The sequence below is a fragment of the Salvelinus fontinalis genome, chromosome 1, assembly GCF_029448725.1.
Source record: "Salvelinus fontinalis isolate EN_2023a chromosome 1, ASM2944872v1, whole genome shotgun sequence".
Classification (NCBI taxonomy): domain Eukaryota; kingdom Metazoa; phylum Chordata; class Actinopteri; order Salmoniformes; family Salmonidae; genus Salvelinus; species Salvelinus fontinalis.
Window position 1 is genome coordinate 73877549 of NC_074665.1, and position 14690 is coordinate 73892238.

Below are 14690 nucleotides of genomic sequence, written 5' to 3' on the forward strand. Positions count from 1 at the left end.
TCTCTCTCCCCCCCACTCTCTCTCTCACCCCCCTCTCTCTCTCTCTCCCCCCACTCTCTCTCTCCCCCCCACTCTCTCTCTCTCCCCCCCACTCTCTCTCTCCCCCCCACTCACTCTCTCTCCCCCCCTCTCTCTCTCCCCCCACTCTCTCTCTCGCCCCCCCACTCCTCTCTCTCCCCCCCACTCTCTCTCCCCCCCTCACTCCCCCCACTCTCTCTCCCCCCACACTCTCTCTCCCCCCACTCTCTCTCTCCCCCCACTCTCTACCTCTCTCTCTCTACCTCTCTCTCTCTCTCTCTCTCTCCCTCTCTCCCCTACTATCTCTCTCTCCCCCCACTCTCTCAACCTCTCTCTACCTCTCTCTCCTACCCCTTTCTCTCTCTCTTACCCCTTTCTCTCTCTCTCTACCCCTATCTCTCTCTCCCCCCACTCTCTCTCTACCCCCACTCTCTCTCTACCCCTATCTCTCTCTCTCTACCCCTATCTCTCTCTACCCTTCTCTCTCTCCCCCCACTCTCTCTCTCTTTTTCCCCCACTCTCTCTCTTTTCCCCCACTCTCTCTCTCTCTACCCCTATCTCTCTCTACCCTTCTCTCTCTCCCGACTCTCTCTCTCCCCCCACTCTCTCTTTCTCCCCCCACTCTCTCTTTCTCCCCCCACTCTCTCTCTCTCCCCCCACTCTCTCTTTCTCCCCCCACTCTCTCTTTCTCCCCCCACTCTCTCTCTCTCCCCCCACTCTCTCTTTCTCCCCCCACTCTCTCTCTCTCCCCCCACTCTCTCTTTCTCACCCCAACTCTCTCTCTACCCCTCTCTCTACCCCTCTCTCTACCTCTCTCTCTCTCTACCTCTCTCTCTCTCTACCTCTCTCTCTCTACCTCTCTCTCTCTCTACCTCTCTCTCTCTACCTCTCTCTCTCTACCTCTCTCTCTCTACCTCTCTCTCTACCTCTCTCTCTACCTCTCTCTCTCTACCTCTCTCTCTCTACCCCTCTCTCTCTCCCCCCACTCTCCTCTCCCCCCACTCTCTCTCTCACCCCCCACTCTCTTTCTCTCCCCCCACTCTCTTTCTCACCCCCCACTCTCTTTCTCTCCCCCCACTCTCTTTCTCTCCCCCCACACTCTCTCTCTCTCCCCCCACTCTCTCTCTCTCCCCCCACTCTCTCTCTCCCCCCACTCTCTCTCTCTACCCCCACTCTCTCTCTCTACCCCCACTCTCTCTCTACCCCCACTCTCTCTCTCTACCCCCACTCTCTCTCTCTACCCCCACTCTCTCTCTACCCCCACACTCTCTCTCTACCCCCACTCTCTCTCTCTACCCCCACTCTCTCTCTCTCTCCCCCCACTCTCTCTCTCTACCCCCACTCTCTCTCTCTACCCCCACTCTCTCTCTCTACCCCCCACTCTCTCTCTCTCCCCCCCACTCTCTCTCTCTCCCCCCCCACTCTCTCTCTCCCCCCCCCACTCTCTCTCTCCCCCCCACTCTCTCTCTACCTCTCTCTCTCTCCCCCCACTCTCCTCTCCCCCCCACTCTCTTTCTCACCCCCCACTCTCTCTCTCTCCCCCCACTCTCTCTCTCTCCCCCACTCTCTCTCTCTCCCCCACTCTCTCTCTCTCCCCCACTCTCTCTCTCTCCCCCCACTCTCTCTCTCTCCCCCCACTCTCTCTCTCTACCCTTACTCTCTCTCTCTACCCCCACTCTCTCTCTCTCCCCCCCACTCTCTCTCTCTCCCCCCCACTCTCTCTCTCTCCCCCCCACTCTCTCTCTCTCCCCCCCACTCTCTCTCTCTCCCCCCCACCTCTCTCTCTCTCCCCCCCCACTCTCTCTCTCCCCCCCCACTCTCTCTCTCTCCCCCCCCACTCTCTCTCTCTCCCCCCCACTCTCTCTCTCTCCCCCCACACTCTCTCTCTCCCCCCCCCACTCTCTCTCTCTCCCCCCCCACTCTCTCTCTCTCCCCCCCACTCTCTCTCTCTCCCCCCCACTCTCTCTCTCCCCCCCACTCTCTCTCTCCCCCCGACTCTCTCTCTCCCCCCCACTCTCTCTCTCCCCCCCACTCTCTCTCTCCCCCCCACACTCTCTCTCTCCCCCCCACTCTCTCTCTACCTCTCCTCTCTCTCCCCCCCACTCTCTCTCTCTCCCCCCCACTCTCCTCTCCCCCCCACTCTCCTCTCCCCCCCACTCTCTCTCTCACCCCCCCACTCTCTCTCTCCTCCCCCACTCTCTCTCTCTCCCCCCACTCTCTCTCTCTCCCCCCCACTCTCTCTCTCTCCCCCCACTCTCTCTCTCTCCCCCCACTCTCTCTCTCTCCCCCCCCACTCTCCTCTCTCCCCCCCCACTCTCTCTCTCTCCCCCCACTCTCTCTCTCTCCCCCCACTCTCTCTCTCTCCCCCCCACTCTCTCTCTCCCCCCCCACTCTCTCTCTCTCCCCCCACTCTCTCTCTCTCCCCCCACTCTCTCTCTCTCCCCCCACTCTCTCTCTCTCCCCCCACTCTCTCTCTCCCCCCCCCACTCTCTCTCTCTCCCCCCACACTCTCTCTCTCCCCCCACTCTCTCTCTCTCCCCCCACTCTCTCTCTCTCCCCCCACTCTCTCTCTCTCCCCCCACTCTCTCTCTCTCCCCCCACTCTCTCTCTCTCCCCCCACTCTCTCTCTCTCCCCCCACTCTCTCTCTCTCCCCCCACTCTCTCTCTCTCCCCCCACTCTCTCTCTCTCCCCCCACTCTCTCTCTCTCCCCCCACTCTCTCTCTCTCCCCCCACTCTCTCTCTCTCTCCCCCCACTCTCTCTCTCTCCCCCCACTCTCTCTCTCTCCCCCCACTCTCTCTCTCTCTCCCCCCACTCTCTCTCTCTCCCCCCACTCTCTCTCTCTCCCCCCACTCTCTCTTTCTCCCCCCCACTCTCTCTCTCTCCCCCCACTCTCTCTCTCTCCCCCCCACTCTCTCTCTCTCCCCCCACTCTCTCTCTCCCCCCACTCTCTCTCTCTACCCCTCTCTCTCTCTACCCCTCTCTCTCTCTACCCCTCTCTCTCTCTACCCCCCTCTCTCTCTCTACCCCTCTCTCTCTCTACCCCTCTCTCTCTCTACCCCTCTCTCTCTCTACCCCTCTCTTTCTACCCCTCTCTTTCTCTACCCCTCTCTTTCTCTACCCCTCTCTTTCTCTACCCCTCTCTCTCTCTCTACCGCTCTCTCTCTCTCTACCCCAGCTCGCTCTCTCTTCTCTACTGTCCCGTATTTTCTCTCCCCTACTCTCTCTCCCTTACTCTCCTACTTTCTACCTTCTCTCCTCTAATATCTATTTAACTCTCCCCTCTACTCTTTATTTTCCTGTTTCTTGTTGCTCTGGTGTAGTGTTTTGGGTAAACACCACCTGCTTGGTGAATCTATAATAAGAATGAAGTGAGTGGTTCCCCTGCAGTGTCATATCCCTTATACCGGTGGCATATTCATCTTCTCTACCAGGCTATGACTGGAAAACCTTCTCCTGGGCAAAATACCTTGAGGAGAAGGGAGCCAGAACAGCGCCAGCACAGCTCTTCAACACGGTAACTCAAAGCTGTTTATATACCCAGTGCCATACAGGTACCCAGTCTCCAGTATATGGACTTATGAGAAGCTATTGGTACTGAGAGAGGTTTGGAAACACTGTTCTAATTCTGGTTCTATGGTGTGTGTGGGCGGGCATGCCTGCGTGACTGCGTGTGTGTCCTACAGGACGGCTCAGGTCACGGCTTCACTCAGAAAATGAAGTTGGAAGCTGTAGACCTGATGGAGCCGTGGCTGGTGTGTGTGGCCACCGTGAGGCGCTGTGTGGGCCGGCTGCTGCTGCTGCACTTTGATGGCTGGGAGACAGACTTTGACCAGTGGGTGGACGTTCAGTCACCAGATATCTACCCTGTGGGCTGGTGCGAGGTTACAGGATACCAGCTTCAGCCACCCATTGGACCAGGTAAGAACTGAGGACTCAGCAGCCTGGTCTCAGACTAGTCGTAACATAGTAAATTCAAATCTGAGACACTCAAATGAGTATGATATGTTACGTTTGGTGTGGTCCATAAGACCGGTTACAAATCGAAATGTGTTTGGTCGGGGTAGATGGGTGGGCATATAAGGCAAACGTCTAGCAACCCAAAGGTTGCCTGTTCAAATCGCTTCACGGACAACTTTGCAACTACTTACAACTTTTTACGTCTACTCCTGGGTCCAGGTTGGACCGAGGGATGGACGGCACTAACACACATACCCCACTGTTTGGTGTTGATGCTTTGAGTGCCATGTTTGTGTTCTCTCCTTTTCATAGATCCTGTTGCAAGTCGCAAGAAACACAAGCCTATGGGGAAAAAGAGTACGTCCTCCAAAAACCATCCCACACCACAGATAGTAACTAAACCAGATAACCCACTTTTAGATTCAACCATGCAACTCGATGTTTTCCTCTGTTGTAACCCTCTCTCTTTGCACGTTCCAGAGAAAAGGATGGTGAAGAAGAAACTGGCGAACCTCATCTCCAAGAACCGCCCCCCAAGACGTCCGAGCCAACAGTCTGAACCTGAGGCCGGAACCCCAGAACACTCATCCCTCACACAGCAGATTAAGGCTGAACCTGAGGAGCAGGAGAGTGAGTAGACACACATCCCTCACACAGCAGATTAAGGCTGAACCTGAGGAGCAGGAGAGTGAGTAGACACACATCCCTCACACAGCAGATTAAGGCTGAACCTGAGGAGCAGGAGAGTGAGTAGACACACATCCCTCACACAGCAGATTAAGGCTGAACCTGAGGAGCAGGAGAGTGAGTAGACGCACATCCCTCACACAGCAGATTAAGGCTGAACCTGAGGAGCAGGAGAGTGAGTAGACACACATCCCTCACACAGCAGATTAAGGCTGAACCTGAGGAGCAGGAGAGTGAGTAGACACACATCCCTCACACAGCAGATTAAGGCTGAACCTGAGGAGCAGGAGAGTGAGTAGACGCACATCCCTCACACAGCAGATTAAGGCTGAACCTGAGGAGCAGGAGAGTGAGTAGACGCACATCCCTCACACAGCAGATTAAGGCTGAACCTGAGGAGCAGGAGAGTGAGTAGACGCACATCCCTCACAGCAGATTAAGGCTGAACCTGAGGAGCAGGAGAGTGAGTAGACACACATCCTGTAATGACTTCCAGTCCAGCCAGATGGAGTTGATCATACAGATGATTATTGAATGCCTTTCACTTTTCCTCTCACTCTCTCCAGTCATAGCAGTGAAGGTGGAGGAGGTGGAGACCCCCATCGCACCGACCCTGCCAGAGGCCCAGGTCCCTCCACCCTCCCTGGGGGTGGTCAAGCAGGAGCCACAGGGAGAGGACCAGCAGAAAGCAACAGACAGAGGTGGAACCGATGGAACGCTGAGACTCATTGAAATTGATATACCCTAAATACAACTATCCAAACTGACCGTAGATGAATGTCTGTGGTCAACTACATTCTACACCATCACAGCCTTAGATCACTACACTACTGATGCTGTGGATCACCTGAACATCAGATGAGTCTGAGCTGAGCTGGTCCCACTTCTGAACATTCTCAGCTCTGGAGCTGAATAAAACTGTTCCAGTTTAACAGAAAGGCCAGTACTGTGACACCCGTTAAGGACATTCTTTCATACATTGAATAACAAACACCCAGTCGATGTTGTTGTATAATGTTTATTTGTTTTATATCCAGATTCCTTTTCGTTGTTGTATATACAATCATGGATTAAAGTACTTCAGTGAACTGGTTGCTCTGAGTGTCTGTGGGATTTATGACCTTCCTTCACGTTTGACATTTTACTGACTAAACTAGGATCTGCTATGAAACACATGCACTACCACACACCAAGACAGTAGTGCTATGTACTGGTAGGAACCTAGCTTTGAGCTGTTTATAATGCCAAACTTTTTCCACACTTAACAAGCATCTCACTTGACAGAATTGTTCATTCTTTATTTCTATCTCCGTAACATTCAAAAATGTTTTCAAAGTGGGTAACAGAAAGTGCAATTACAACGTACTGTATGTGATAAACTGCCCTTTAATGGCCATCAGTGAGTGTTAGTACAGTGGAATGTGGAGATTGGGAAGTAAATGTTGGAGCTCCCTACAGTTTGGTTTTCACTAGCAAGCATCAGCATAGCGGACTAAACTTCATAATGTAACATTTTAAAATGTTAGTATGAATTCAGAACATTTTCAACAGGAAGCCACTCGATAAAGACATAACATACAGTATAATCCTGGTGTTAAAGAAAAGTTAACATTATTGAAATTCTACAGATTTTTCTAACCTCTCCAGAGTAGCATCTGTCTATGAAGACCCCTATGTGTCTGCCTTAGTATGTGTTGGTCTATTCTGTGTTTAGTTGTGCATATCTACAGAGGTCAAAGCCTTGAGGGAGACAAGTGAGGCACATCATTATAGCTCCGACAGTTACATCTCCTCAGCTGTAGTTACGTGTAATAGTTATAGCTCCCTCTAGTGACAGCTATGTGCAATCAAACCACCGTGCTTCTCTTGGTGGTTTTCTTGGAGACGGTGGGCTTTGGGCCCTGAATCTTGCGAGCTTTGGTTTTGGTTTTCACCACTTTGACCTGTCTGGGGGCATTGAGGTGGGCAGGTTTGGGTTTGGTGGACTTAGGGGGTTTGCCCCCTTCCCCAAGGTTTCCAGAGGGCAGGCTTTCCCCGCCAGGGCAGGCCTTGAAGACGTGGACGTCCTTGACCCTCCGGCCTCGCAGCTCAGGTGGGTGGACACAGGTGGCCCGGACCTTCAGGTTCACCTTCTCAATCCACCTGAGGCAAAGAGAGCTAGGCTTTAACAAAGGCATTGTCATGTATGCTGAGTACAGCATATTTCTGAGTGGCCATTAATACATGATTGTGTGTGTACAGATTGTATGAGAGGGTGAACATGAGTGGGTTACAGCACGTGTGTACAGGAGCGAGGAAGAAAGAGGGTGAGTTTGCAAGCATGTATCAGTGTGTATGTGATAGAGAGCATAATGTGCGAATGTGGTACATGCGTAGCGGCAGCAGGGGGCAGTCACATAGCAGAGGGTTCTCTGCCAGGTTGATGACCTCCAGGCCGGTCAGAGGGTTGAAGTCAGGCACCTCCTCTAGCTGGTTCCCCTCTAGGTATAGACTCCTCAGACCAGCACCCAGCCCTGCCAGAGAGTCCTTTGACATCTGCAGGAGAACCACAAAATACAGGCGTGTCATGGGGAAGGAATAGGAGAGAAGAGAAACTGGACCATACGAGATTGCAAGGGAATAAAGGGAGATACAAGGAGAAAGTAGAGGAGTGACAGGAAAACCACAGATGTACTGGCATGTAAATATATCTGCTCACCTTCTCCAAACCCATGCCGTCCAGATACAGATCCTTCAGTGCCCTAGCTAATGGCTGGAAAGCATGCGGTCCAATCCAGCGAATGGGATTCCCAGACAACCGTAACTCTCCCAGGTTGCCTGTCTTCGCTAACGCATCACTGGGAACCTCCTTGAGCTTGTTTCCTCCCAAGTGAAGAGTGTCGAGGTCGGGGGCCGGGTCAAGTGCCCTGGGGGCCACACCATTGATGATGTTGGAGGTCAGATAGAGCCCCCTCAGCTTCTCAGCCCCATTCAGGATCCCTGGCTCCAGCTTGGCGATAGAGTTGTTCTCCATGTGAAGGGCCAGCAGGCCAGGCAGCAGCTTGAAAGCCCCCTTGGGGAAGACTGTGAATTTGTTCTTCTCCAAGTGGAGGTAGGTGAGCTGAGGCATGCCCTTGAAGGCGTCGGGGCTGAGGGAGTCAAGCTCATTCTCGGAGAGGTAAAGGTAGACCAGCCCTTTCATGCCGTGGAACGCACCAGGCTCCACCTCCACAATCTTACAGCGCTGTAGATGGAGGGAGACTACCTTGGCAACGCCGGGAAAACTGTTGGCAGGGATGTAGTGGAAGTGGTTGCCCCGCAGGTCGAGGAGGCGCGTGTTGGGGGAGAAGCCGAGGGGGACTTTGGTGTGGCCGCGGTTCTCACAGGAGGAGTGGTGTGTCTCACCCTGAGGGGAACAGTGGAGGACAGGTGGGGTGGATAAGGCAGGGCAGGTGGGATGGATAAGGGAAGACAGGAGGGATGGATAAGGGAGGACAGGAGGGGTGGATAAGGGAAGACAGGGGATATGGATAAGGGAGGACAGGGGATAAGGGAGGACAGGAGGGGTGGATAAGGGAAGACAGGAGGGGTGGATAAGGGAGGACAGGGGATATGGATAAGGGAAGACAGGAGGGGTGGATAAGGGAAGACAGGAGGGGTGGATAAGGGAGGACAGGTGGGGTGGATAAGGGAGGACAGGAGGGATGGATAAGGGAAGACAGGGGGGATGGATAAGGGAAGACAGGAGGGGTGGATAAGGGAAGACAGGAGGGGTGGAAAAGGGAGCACAGGAGGGGTGGATAAGGGAAGACAGGAGGGGTGGATAAGGGAAGACAGGAGGGGTGGATAATGGAAGACAGGAGGGGTGGATAAGGGAGGACAGGAGGGGTGGATAAGGGAGGACAGGAGGGATGGATAAGGGAAGACAGGAGGGATGGATAAGGGAGGACAGGAGGGATGGATAAGGGAGGACAGGTGGGATGGATAAGGGAAGACAGGAGGGGTGGATAAGGGAGGACAGGTGGGATGGATAAGGGAAGACAGGAGAGGTGGATAAGGGAGGACAGGAGGGTGGATAAGGGAGGACAGGTGGGATGGATAAGGGAAGACAGGAGGGGTGGATAAGGGAAGACAGGAGGGGTGGATACGGGCAGACAGGAGGGGTGGATAAGGGAGGACAGGAGGGGTGGATAAGGGAGGACAGGGGATATGGATAAGGGAGGACAGGTGGGATGGATAAGGGAGGACAGGAGGGGTGGATAAGGGAGGACAGGAGGGATGGATAAGGGAGGACAGGAGGGGTGGATAAGGGAGGACAGGAGGGATGGATAAGGGAAGACAGGAGGGGTGGATAAGGGAGGACAGGATGGATGAATAAGGGAGGACAGGAGGGGTGGATAAGGGAGGACAGGTGGGATGGATAAGGGAAGACAGGGGATATGGATAAGGGAGGACAGGTGGGATGGATAAGGGAGGACAGGGGGGGTGGATAAGGGAGGACAGGAGGGATGGATAAGGGAGGACAGGGGATATGGAAAAGGGAGGACAGGTGGGATGGATAAGGGAGGACAGGAGGGATGGATAAGGGAGGACAGGAGGGGTGGATAAGGGAGGACAGGAGGGGTGGATAAGGGAGGACAGGTGGGGTGGATAAGGGAGGACAGGAGGGGTGGATAAGGGAGGACAGGAGGGATGGATAAGGGAAGACAGGAGGGGTGGATAAGGGAGGACAGGAGGGGTGGATAAGGGAGGACAGGAGGGATGGATAAGGGAGGACAGGAGGGGTGGATAAGGGAGGACAGGAGGGATGATAAGGGAGGACATGAGGGGTGGATAAGGGAGGACAGGAGGGATGGATAAGGGAGGACAGGTGGGATGGATAAGGGAAGACAGGAGGGGTGGATAAGGGAAGACAGGAGGGGTGGATAAGGGAGGACAGGTGGGATGGATAAGGGAGGACAGGAGGGGTGGATAAGGGAGGACAGGAGGGGTGGATAAGGGAAGACAGGGGATATGGATAAGGGAGGACAGGAGGGGTGGATAAGGGAAGACAGGAGGGGTGGATAAGGGAGGACAGGTGGTGTGGATAAGGGAGGACAGTGGGGTGGATAAGGGAAGACAGGAGGGGTGGATAAGGGAAGACAGGAGGGGTGGATAAGGGAAGACAGGAGGGGTGGATAAGGGAAGACAGGAGGGGTGGATAAGGGAAGACAGGAGGGGTGGATAATGGAGGACAGGAGGGGTGGATAAGGGAAGACAGGAGGGGTGGATAAGGGAGGACAGGTGGGATGGATAAGGGAGGACAGGAGGGGTGGATAAGGGAGGACAGGAGGGGTGGATAAGGGAAGACAGGGGATATGGATAAGGGAGGACAGGGGATATGGATAAGGGAGGACAGGAGGGGTGGATAAGGGAAGACAGGAGGGGTGGATAAGGGAGGACAGGGGATATGGATAAGGGAGGACAGGGGATATGGATAAGGGAAGACAGTAGGGGTGGATAAGGGAGGACAGGTGGGATGGATAAGGGAGGACAGGAGGGGTGGATAAGGGAGGACAGGAGGGGTGGATAAGGGAAGACAGGGGATATGGATAAGGGAGGACAGGAGGGGTGGATAAGGGAAGACAGGAGGGGTGGATAAGGGAGGACAGGTGGTGTGGATAAGGGAGGACAGTGGGGTGGATAAGGGAAGACAGGAGGGGTGGATAAGGGAAGACAGGAGGGGTGGATAAGGGAAGACAGGAGGGGTGGATAAGGGAAGACAGGAGGGGTGGATAAGGGAAGACAGGAGGGGTGGATAAGGGAGGACAGGAGGGGTGGATAAGGGAAGACAGGAGGGGTGGATAAGGGAGGACAGGTGGGATGGATAAGGGAGGACAGGAGGGGTGGATAAGGGAGGACAGGAGGGGTGGATAAGGGAAGACAGGGGATATGGATAAGGGAGGACAGGGGATATGGATAAGGGAGGTCAGGAGGGGTGGATAAGGGAAGACAGGAGGGGTGGATAAGGGAGGACAGGGGATATGGATAAGGGAGGACAGGGGATATGGATAAGGGAAGACAGGAGGGGTGGATAAGGGAAGACAGGAGGGGTGGATAAGGGAGGACAGGTGGTGTGGATAAGGGAGGACAGGTGGGATGGATAAGGGAAGACAGGAGGGGTGGATAAGGGAAGACAGGAGGGGTGGATAAGGGAAGACAGGAGGGGTGGATAAGGGAAGACAGGAGGGGTGGATAAGGGAAGACAGGAGGGGTGGATAAGGGAGGACAGGAGGGGTGGATAAGGGAGGACAGGAGGGATGGATAAGGGAAGACAGGAGGGATGGATAAGGGAAGACAGGAGGGGTGGATAAGGGAAGACAGGAGGGGTGGATAAGGGAGCACAGGTGGGATGGATAAGGGAGGACAGGTGGGATGGATAAGGGAGGACAGGTGGGATGGATAAGGGAGGACAGGAGGGATGGATAAGGGAGGACAGGAGGGATGGATAAGGGAGGACAGGAGGGATGGATAAGGGAGGACAGGAGGGGTGGATAAGGGAGGACAGGGGATATGGATAAGGGAGGACAGGTGGGATGGATAAGGGAGGACAGGTGGGATGGATAAGGGAGGACAGTTGGGATGGAAAAGGGAGCACAGGAGGGGTGGATAAGGGAGCACAGGAGGGGTGGATAAGGGAGGACAGGTGGGATGGATAAGGGAGGACAGGAGGGATGGATAAGGGAAGACAGGAGGGGTGGATAAGGGAAGACAGGAGGGGTGGATAAGGGAAGACAGGAGGGGTGGATAAGGGAAGACAGGAGGGGTGGATAAGGGAAGACAGGAGGGGTGGATAAGGGAGGACAGGAGGGATGGATAAGGGAGGACAGGAGGGATGGAAAAGGGAGGACAGGAGGGATGGAAAAGGGAGGACAGGAGGGGTGGATAAGGGAGGACAGGAGGGGTGGATAAGGGAGGACAGGAGGGATGGATAAGGGAGGACAGGAGGGGTGGATAAGGGAGGACAGGAGGGGTGGATAAGGGAAGACAGGAGGGGTGGATAAGGGAGGACAGGAGGGATGGATAAGGGAGGACAGGAGGGGTGGATAAGGGAGGACAGGTTGGATGGATAAGGAAAGACAGGGGATATGGATAAGGGAGGACAGGTGGGATGGATAAGGGAGGACAGGAGGGGTGGATAAGGGAGGACAGGAGGGGTGGATAAGGGAGGACAGGAGGGATGGATAAGGGAGGACAGGTGGGATGGATAAGGGAGGACAGGTGGGATGGATAAGGGAGGACAGGAGGGATGGATAAGGGAGGACAGGAGGGGTGGATAAGGGAGGACAGGAGGGATGGATAAGGGAGGACAGGAGGGGTGGATAAGGGAGGACAGGTGGGATGGATAAAGGAGGACAGTTGGGATGGATAAGGGAGGACAGTTGGGATGGATAAGGGAGGACAGGTGGGATGGATAAGGGAGGACAGGTGGGATGGATAAGGGAGGACAGGAGGGGTGGATAAGGGAGGACAGGAGGGGTGGATAAGGGAGGACAGGAGGGATGGATAAGGGAGGACAGGAGGGGTGGATAAGGGAGGACAGGAGGGGTGGATAAGGGAGGACAGGTGGGATGGATAAGGGAGGACAGGAGGGGTGGATAAGGGAGGACAGGAGGGATGGATAAGGGAGGACAGGAGGGGTGGATAAGGGAGGACAGGAGGGATGGATAAGGGAGGACAGGAGGGGTGGATAAGGGAGGACAGGAGGGGTGGATAAGGGAGGACAGGAGGGGTGATAAGGGAGGACAGGAGGGGTGGATAAGGGAAGACAGGAGGGATGGATAAGGGAGGACAGGAGGGATGGATAAGGGAGGAGAGGAGGGATGGATAAGGGAGGACAGGAGGGATGGATAAGGGAGGAGAGGAGGGTGGATAAGGGAGGACAGGAGGGGTGGATAAGGGAGGACAGGAGGGATGGATAAGGGAAGACAGGAGGGGTGGATAAGGGAAGACAGGAGGGGTGGATAAGGGAGGACAGGAGGGATGGATAAGGGAGGACAGGAGGGGTGGATAAGGGAGGACGGGTGGGATGGATAAAGAAAGAGGGGATATGGATAAGGGAGGACAGGTGGGATGGATAAGGGAGGATAGGGGGGGTGGATAAGGGAGGACAGGAGGGGTGGATAAGGGAGGGCAGGTGGGATAGATAAGGGAGGACAGGGGATATGGATAAGGGAGGACAGGTGGGATGGATAAGGGAGGACAGGTGGGATGGATAAGGGAGGACAGTTGGGATGGATAAGGGAGCACAGGAGGGGTGGATAAGGGAGGACAGGTGGGATGGATAAGGGAGGACAGGTGGGATGGATAAGGGAAGACAGGAGGGGTGGATAAGGGAAGACAGGAGGGGTGGATAAGGGAAGACAGGAGGGGTGGATAAGGGAAGACAGGAGGGGTGGATAAGGGAAGACAGGAGGGGTGGATAAGGGAGGACAGGAGGGAAGGAAAAGGGAGGACAGGAGGGGTGGATAAGGGAGGACAGGAGGGATGGATAAGGGAGGACAGGTGGGATGGATAAGGAAAGACAGGGGATATGGATAAGGGAGGACAGGTGGGATGGATAAGGGAGGACAGGGGGGGTGGATAAGGGAGGACAGGAGGGGTGGATAAGGGAGGACAGGAGGGATGGATAAGGGAGGACAGGTGGGATGGATAAGGGAGGACAGGTGGGATGGATAAGGGAAGACAGGAGGGGTGGATAAGGGAAGACAGGAGGGGTGGATAAGGGAAGACAGGAGGGGTGGATAAGGGAAGACAGGAGGGGTGGATAAGGGAGGACAGGAGGGGTGGATAAGGGAGGACAGGAGGGGTGGATAAGGGAGGACAGGAGGGGTGGATAAGGGAGGACAGGAGGGATGGATAAGGGAAGACAGGAGGGATGGATAAGGGAAGACAGGAGGGGTGGATAAGGGAAGACAGGAGGGGTGGATAAGGGAGCACAGGTGGGATGGATAAGGGATGACAGGTGGGATGGATAAGGGAGGACAGGTGGGATGGATAAGGGAGGACAGGAGGGATGGATAAGGGAGGACAGGAGGGATGGATAAGGGAGTACAGGAGGGATGGATAAGGGAGGACAGGAGGGGTGGATAAGGGAGGACAGGGGATATGGATAAGGGAGGACAGGTGGGATGGATAAGGGAGGACAGGTGGGATGGATAAGGGAGGACAGTTGGGATGGAAAAGGGAGCACAGGAGGGGTGGATAAGGGAGCACAGGAGGGGTGGATAAGGGAGGACAGGTGGGATGGATAAGGGAGGACAGGAGGGATGGATAAGGGAAGACAGGAGGGGTGGATAAGGGAAGACAGGAGGGGTGGATAAGGGAAGACAGGAGGGGTGGATAAGGGAAGACAGGAGGGGTGGATAAGGGAAGAAAGGAGGGGTGGATAAGGGAGGACAGGAGGGATGGAAAAGGGAGGACAGGAGGGATGGAAAAGGGAGGACAGGAGGGATGGAAAAGGGAGGACAGGAGGGGTGGATAAGGGAGGACAGGAGGGATGGATAAGGGAGGACAGGAGGGATGGATAAGGGAGGACAGGAGGGGTGGATAAGGGAGGACAGGAGGGGTGGATAAGGGAAGACAGGAGGGGTGGATAAGGGAGGACAGGAGGGATGGATAAGGGAGGACAGGAGGGGTGGATAAGGGAGGACAGGTTGGATGGATAAGGAAAGACAGGGGATATGGATAAGGGAGGACAGGTGGGATGGATAAGGGAGGACAGGGGGGGTGCATAAGGGAGGACAGGAGGGGTGGATAAGGGAGGACAGGAGGGATGGATAAGGGAGGACAGGTGGGATGGATAAGGGAGGACAGGTGGGATGGATAAGGGAGGACAGGAGGGATGGATAAGGGAGGACAGGAGGGGTGGATAAGGGAGGACAGGTGGGATGGATAAAGGAGGACAGGAGGGGTGGATAAGGGAGGACAGGTGGGATGGATAAAGGAGGACAGTTGGGATGGATAAGGGAGGACAGTTGGGATGGATAAGGGAGGACAGGTGGGATG

At 55.1% G+C, this 14690-nt stretch overlaps 2 protein-coding genes across 3 annotated transcripts in view; one reads left to right on the plus strand and one right to left on the minus strand.

The window, feature by feature from the left end:
- The first annotated feature begins 3428 nt into the window (after positions 1–3428).
- LOC129861475 (lethal(3)malignant brain tumor-like protein 2) lies at positions 3429–5758 on the plus strand. Its single transcript, XM_055932859.1, has 5 exons — positions 3429–3534; positions 3704–3938; positions 4290–4334; positions 4458–4607; positions 5231–5758. Exons 2-5 carry the CDS (start codon positions 3734–3736, stop codon positions 5410–5412), a joined length of 582 nt encoding a protein of 193 aa, XP_055788834.1. The 5' UTR covers positions 3429–3534; positions 3704–3733; the 3' UTR covers positions 5413–5758.
- LOC129861463 (chondroadherin-like protein) overlaps positions 5667–14690 on the minus strand; it is a 42298-nt gene continuing 33274 nt past the window's right edge. For both annotated transcript variants that reach the window (XM_055932836.1, XM_055932845.1), the window contains exons 6-8: positions 7363–8049; positions 7033–7199; positions 5667–6806 (exon numbers count right to left, since the gene is read on the minus strand). In XM_055932836.1, the coding sequence (XP_055788811.1) occupies positions 6512–6806; positions 7033–7199; positions 7363–8049 (1149 nt within the window). In that variant the 3' untranslated portion in view covers positions 5667–6511. The remainder of the gene's footprint in view (positions 6807–7032; positions 7200–7362; positions 8050–14690) is intronic.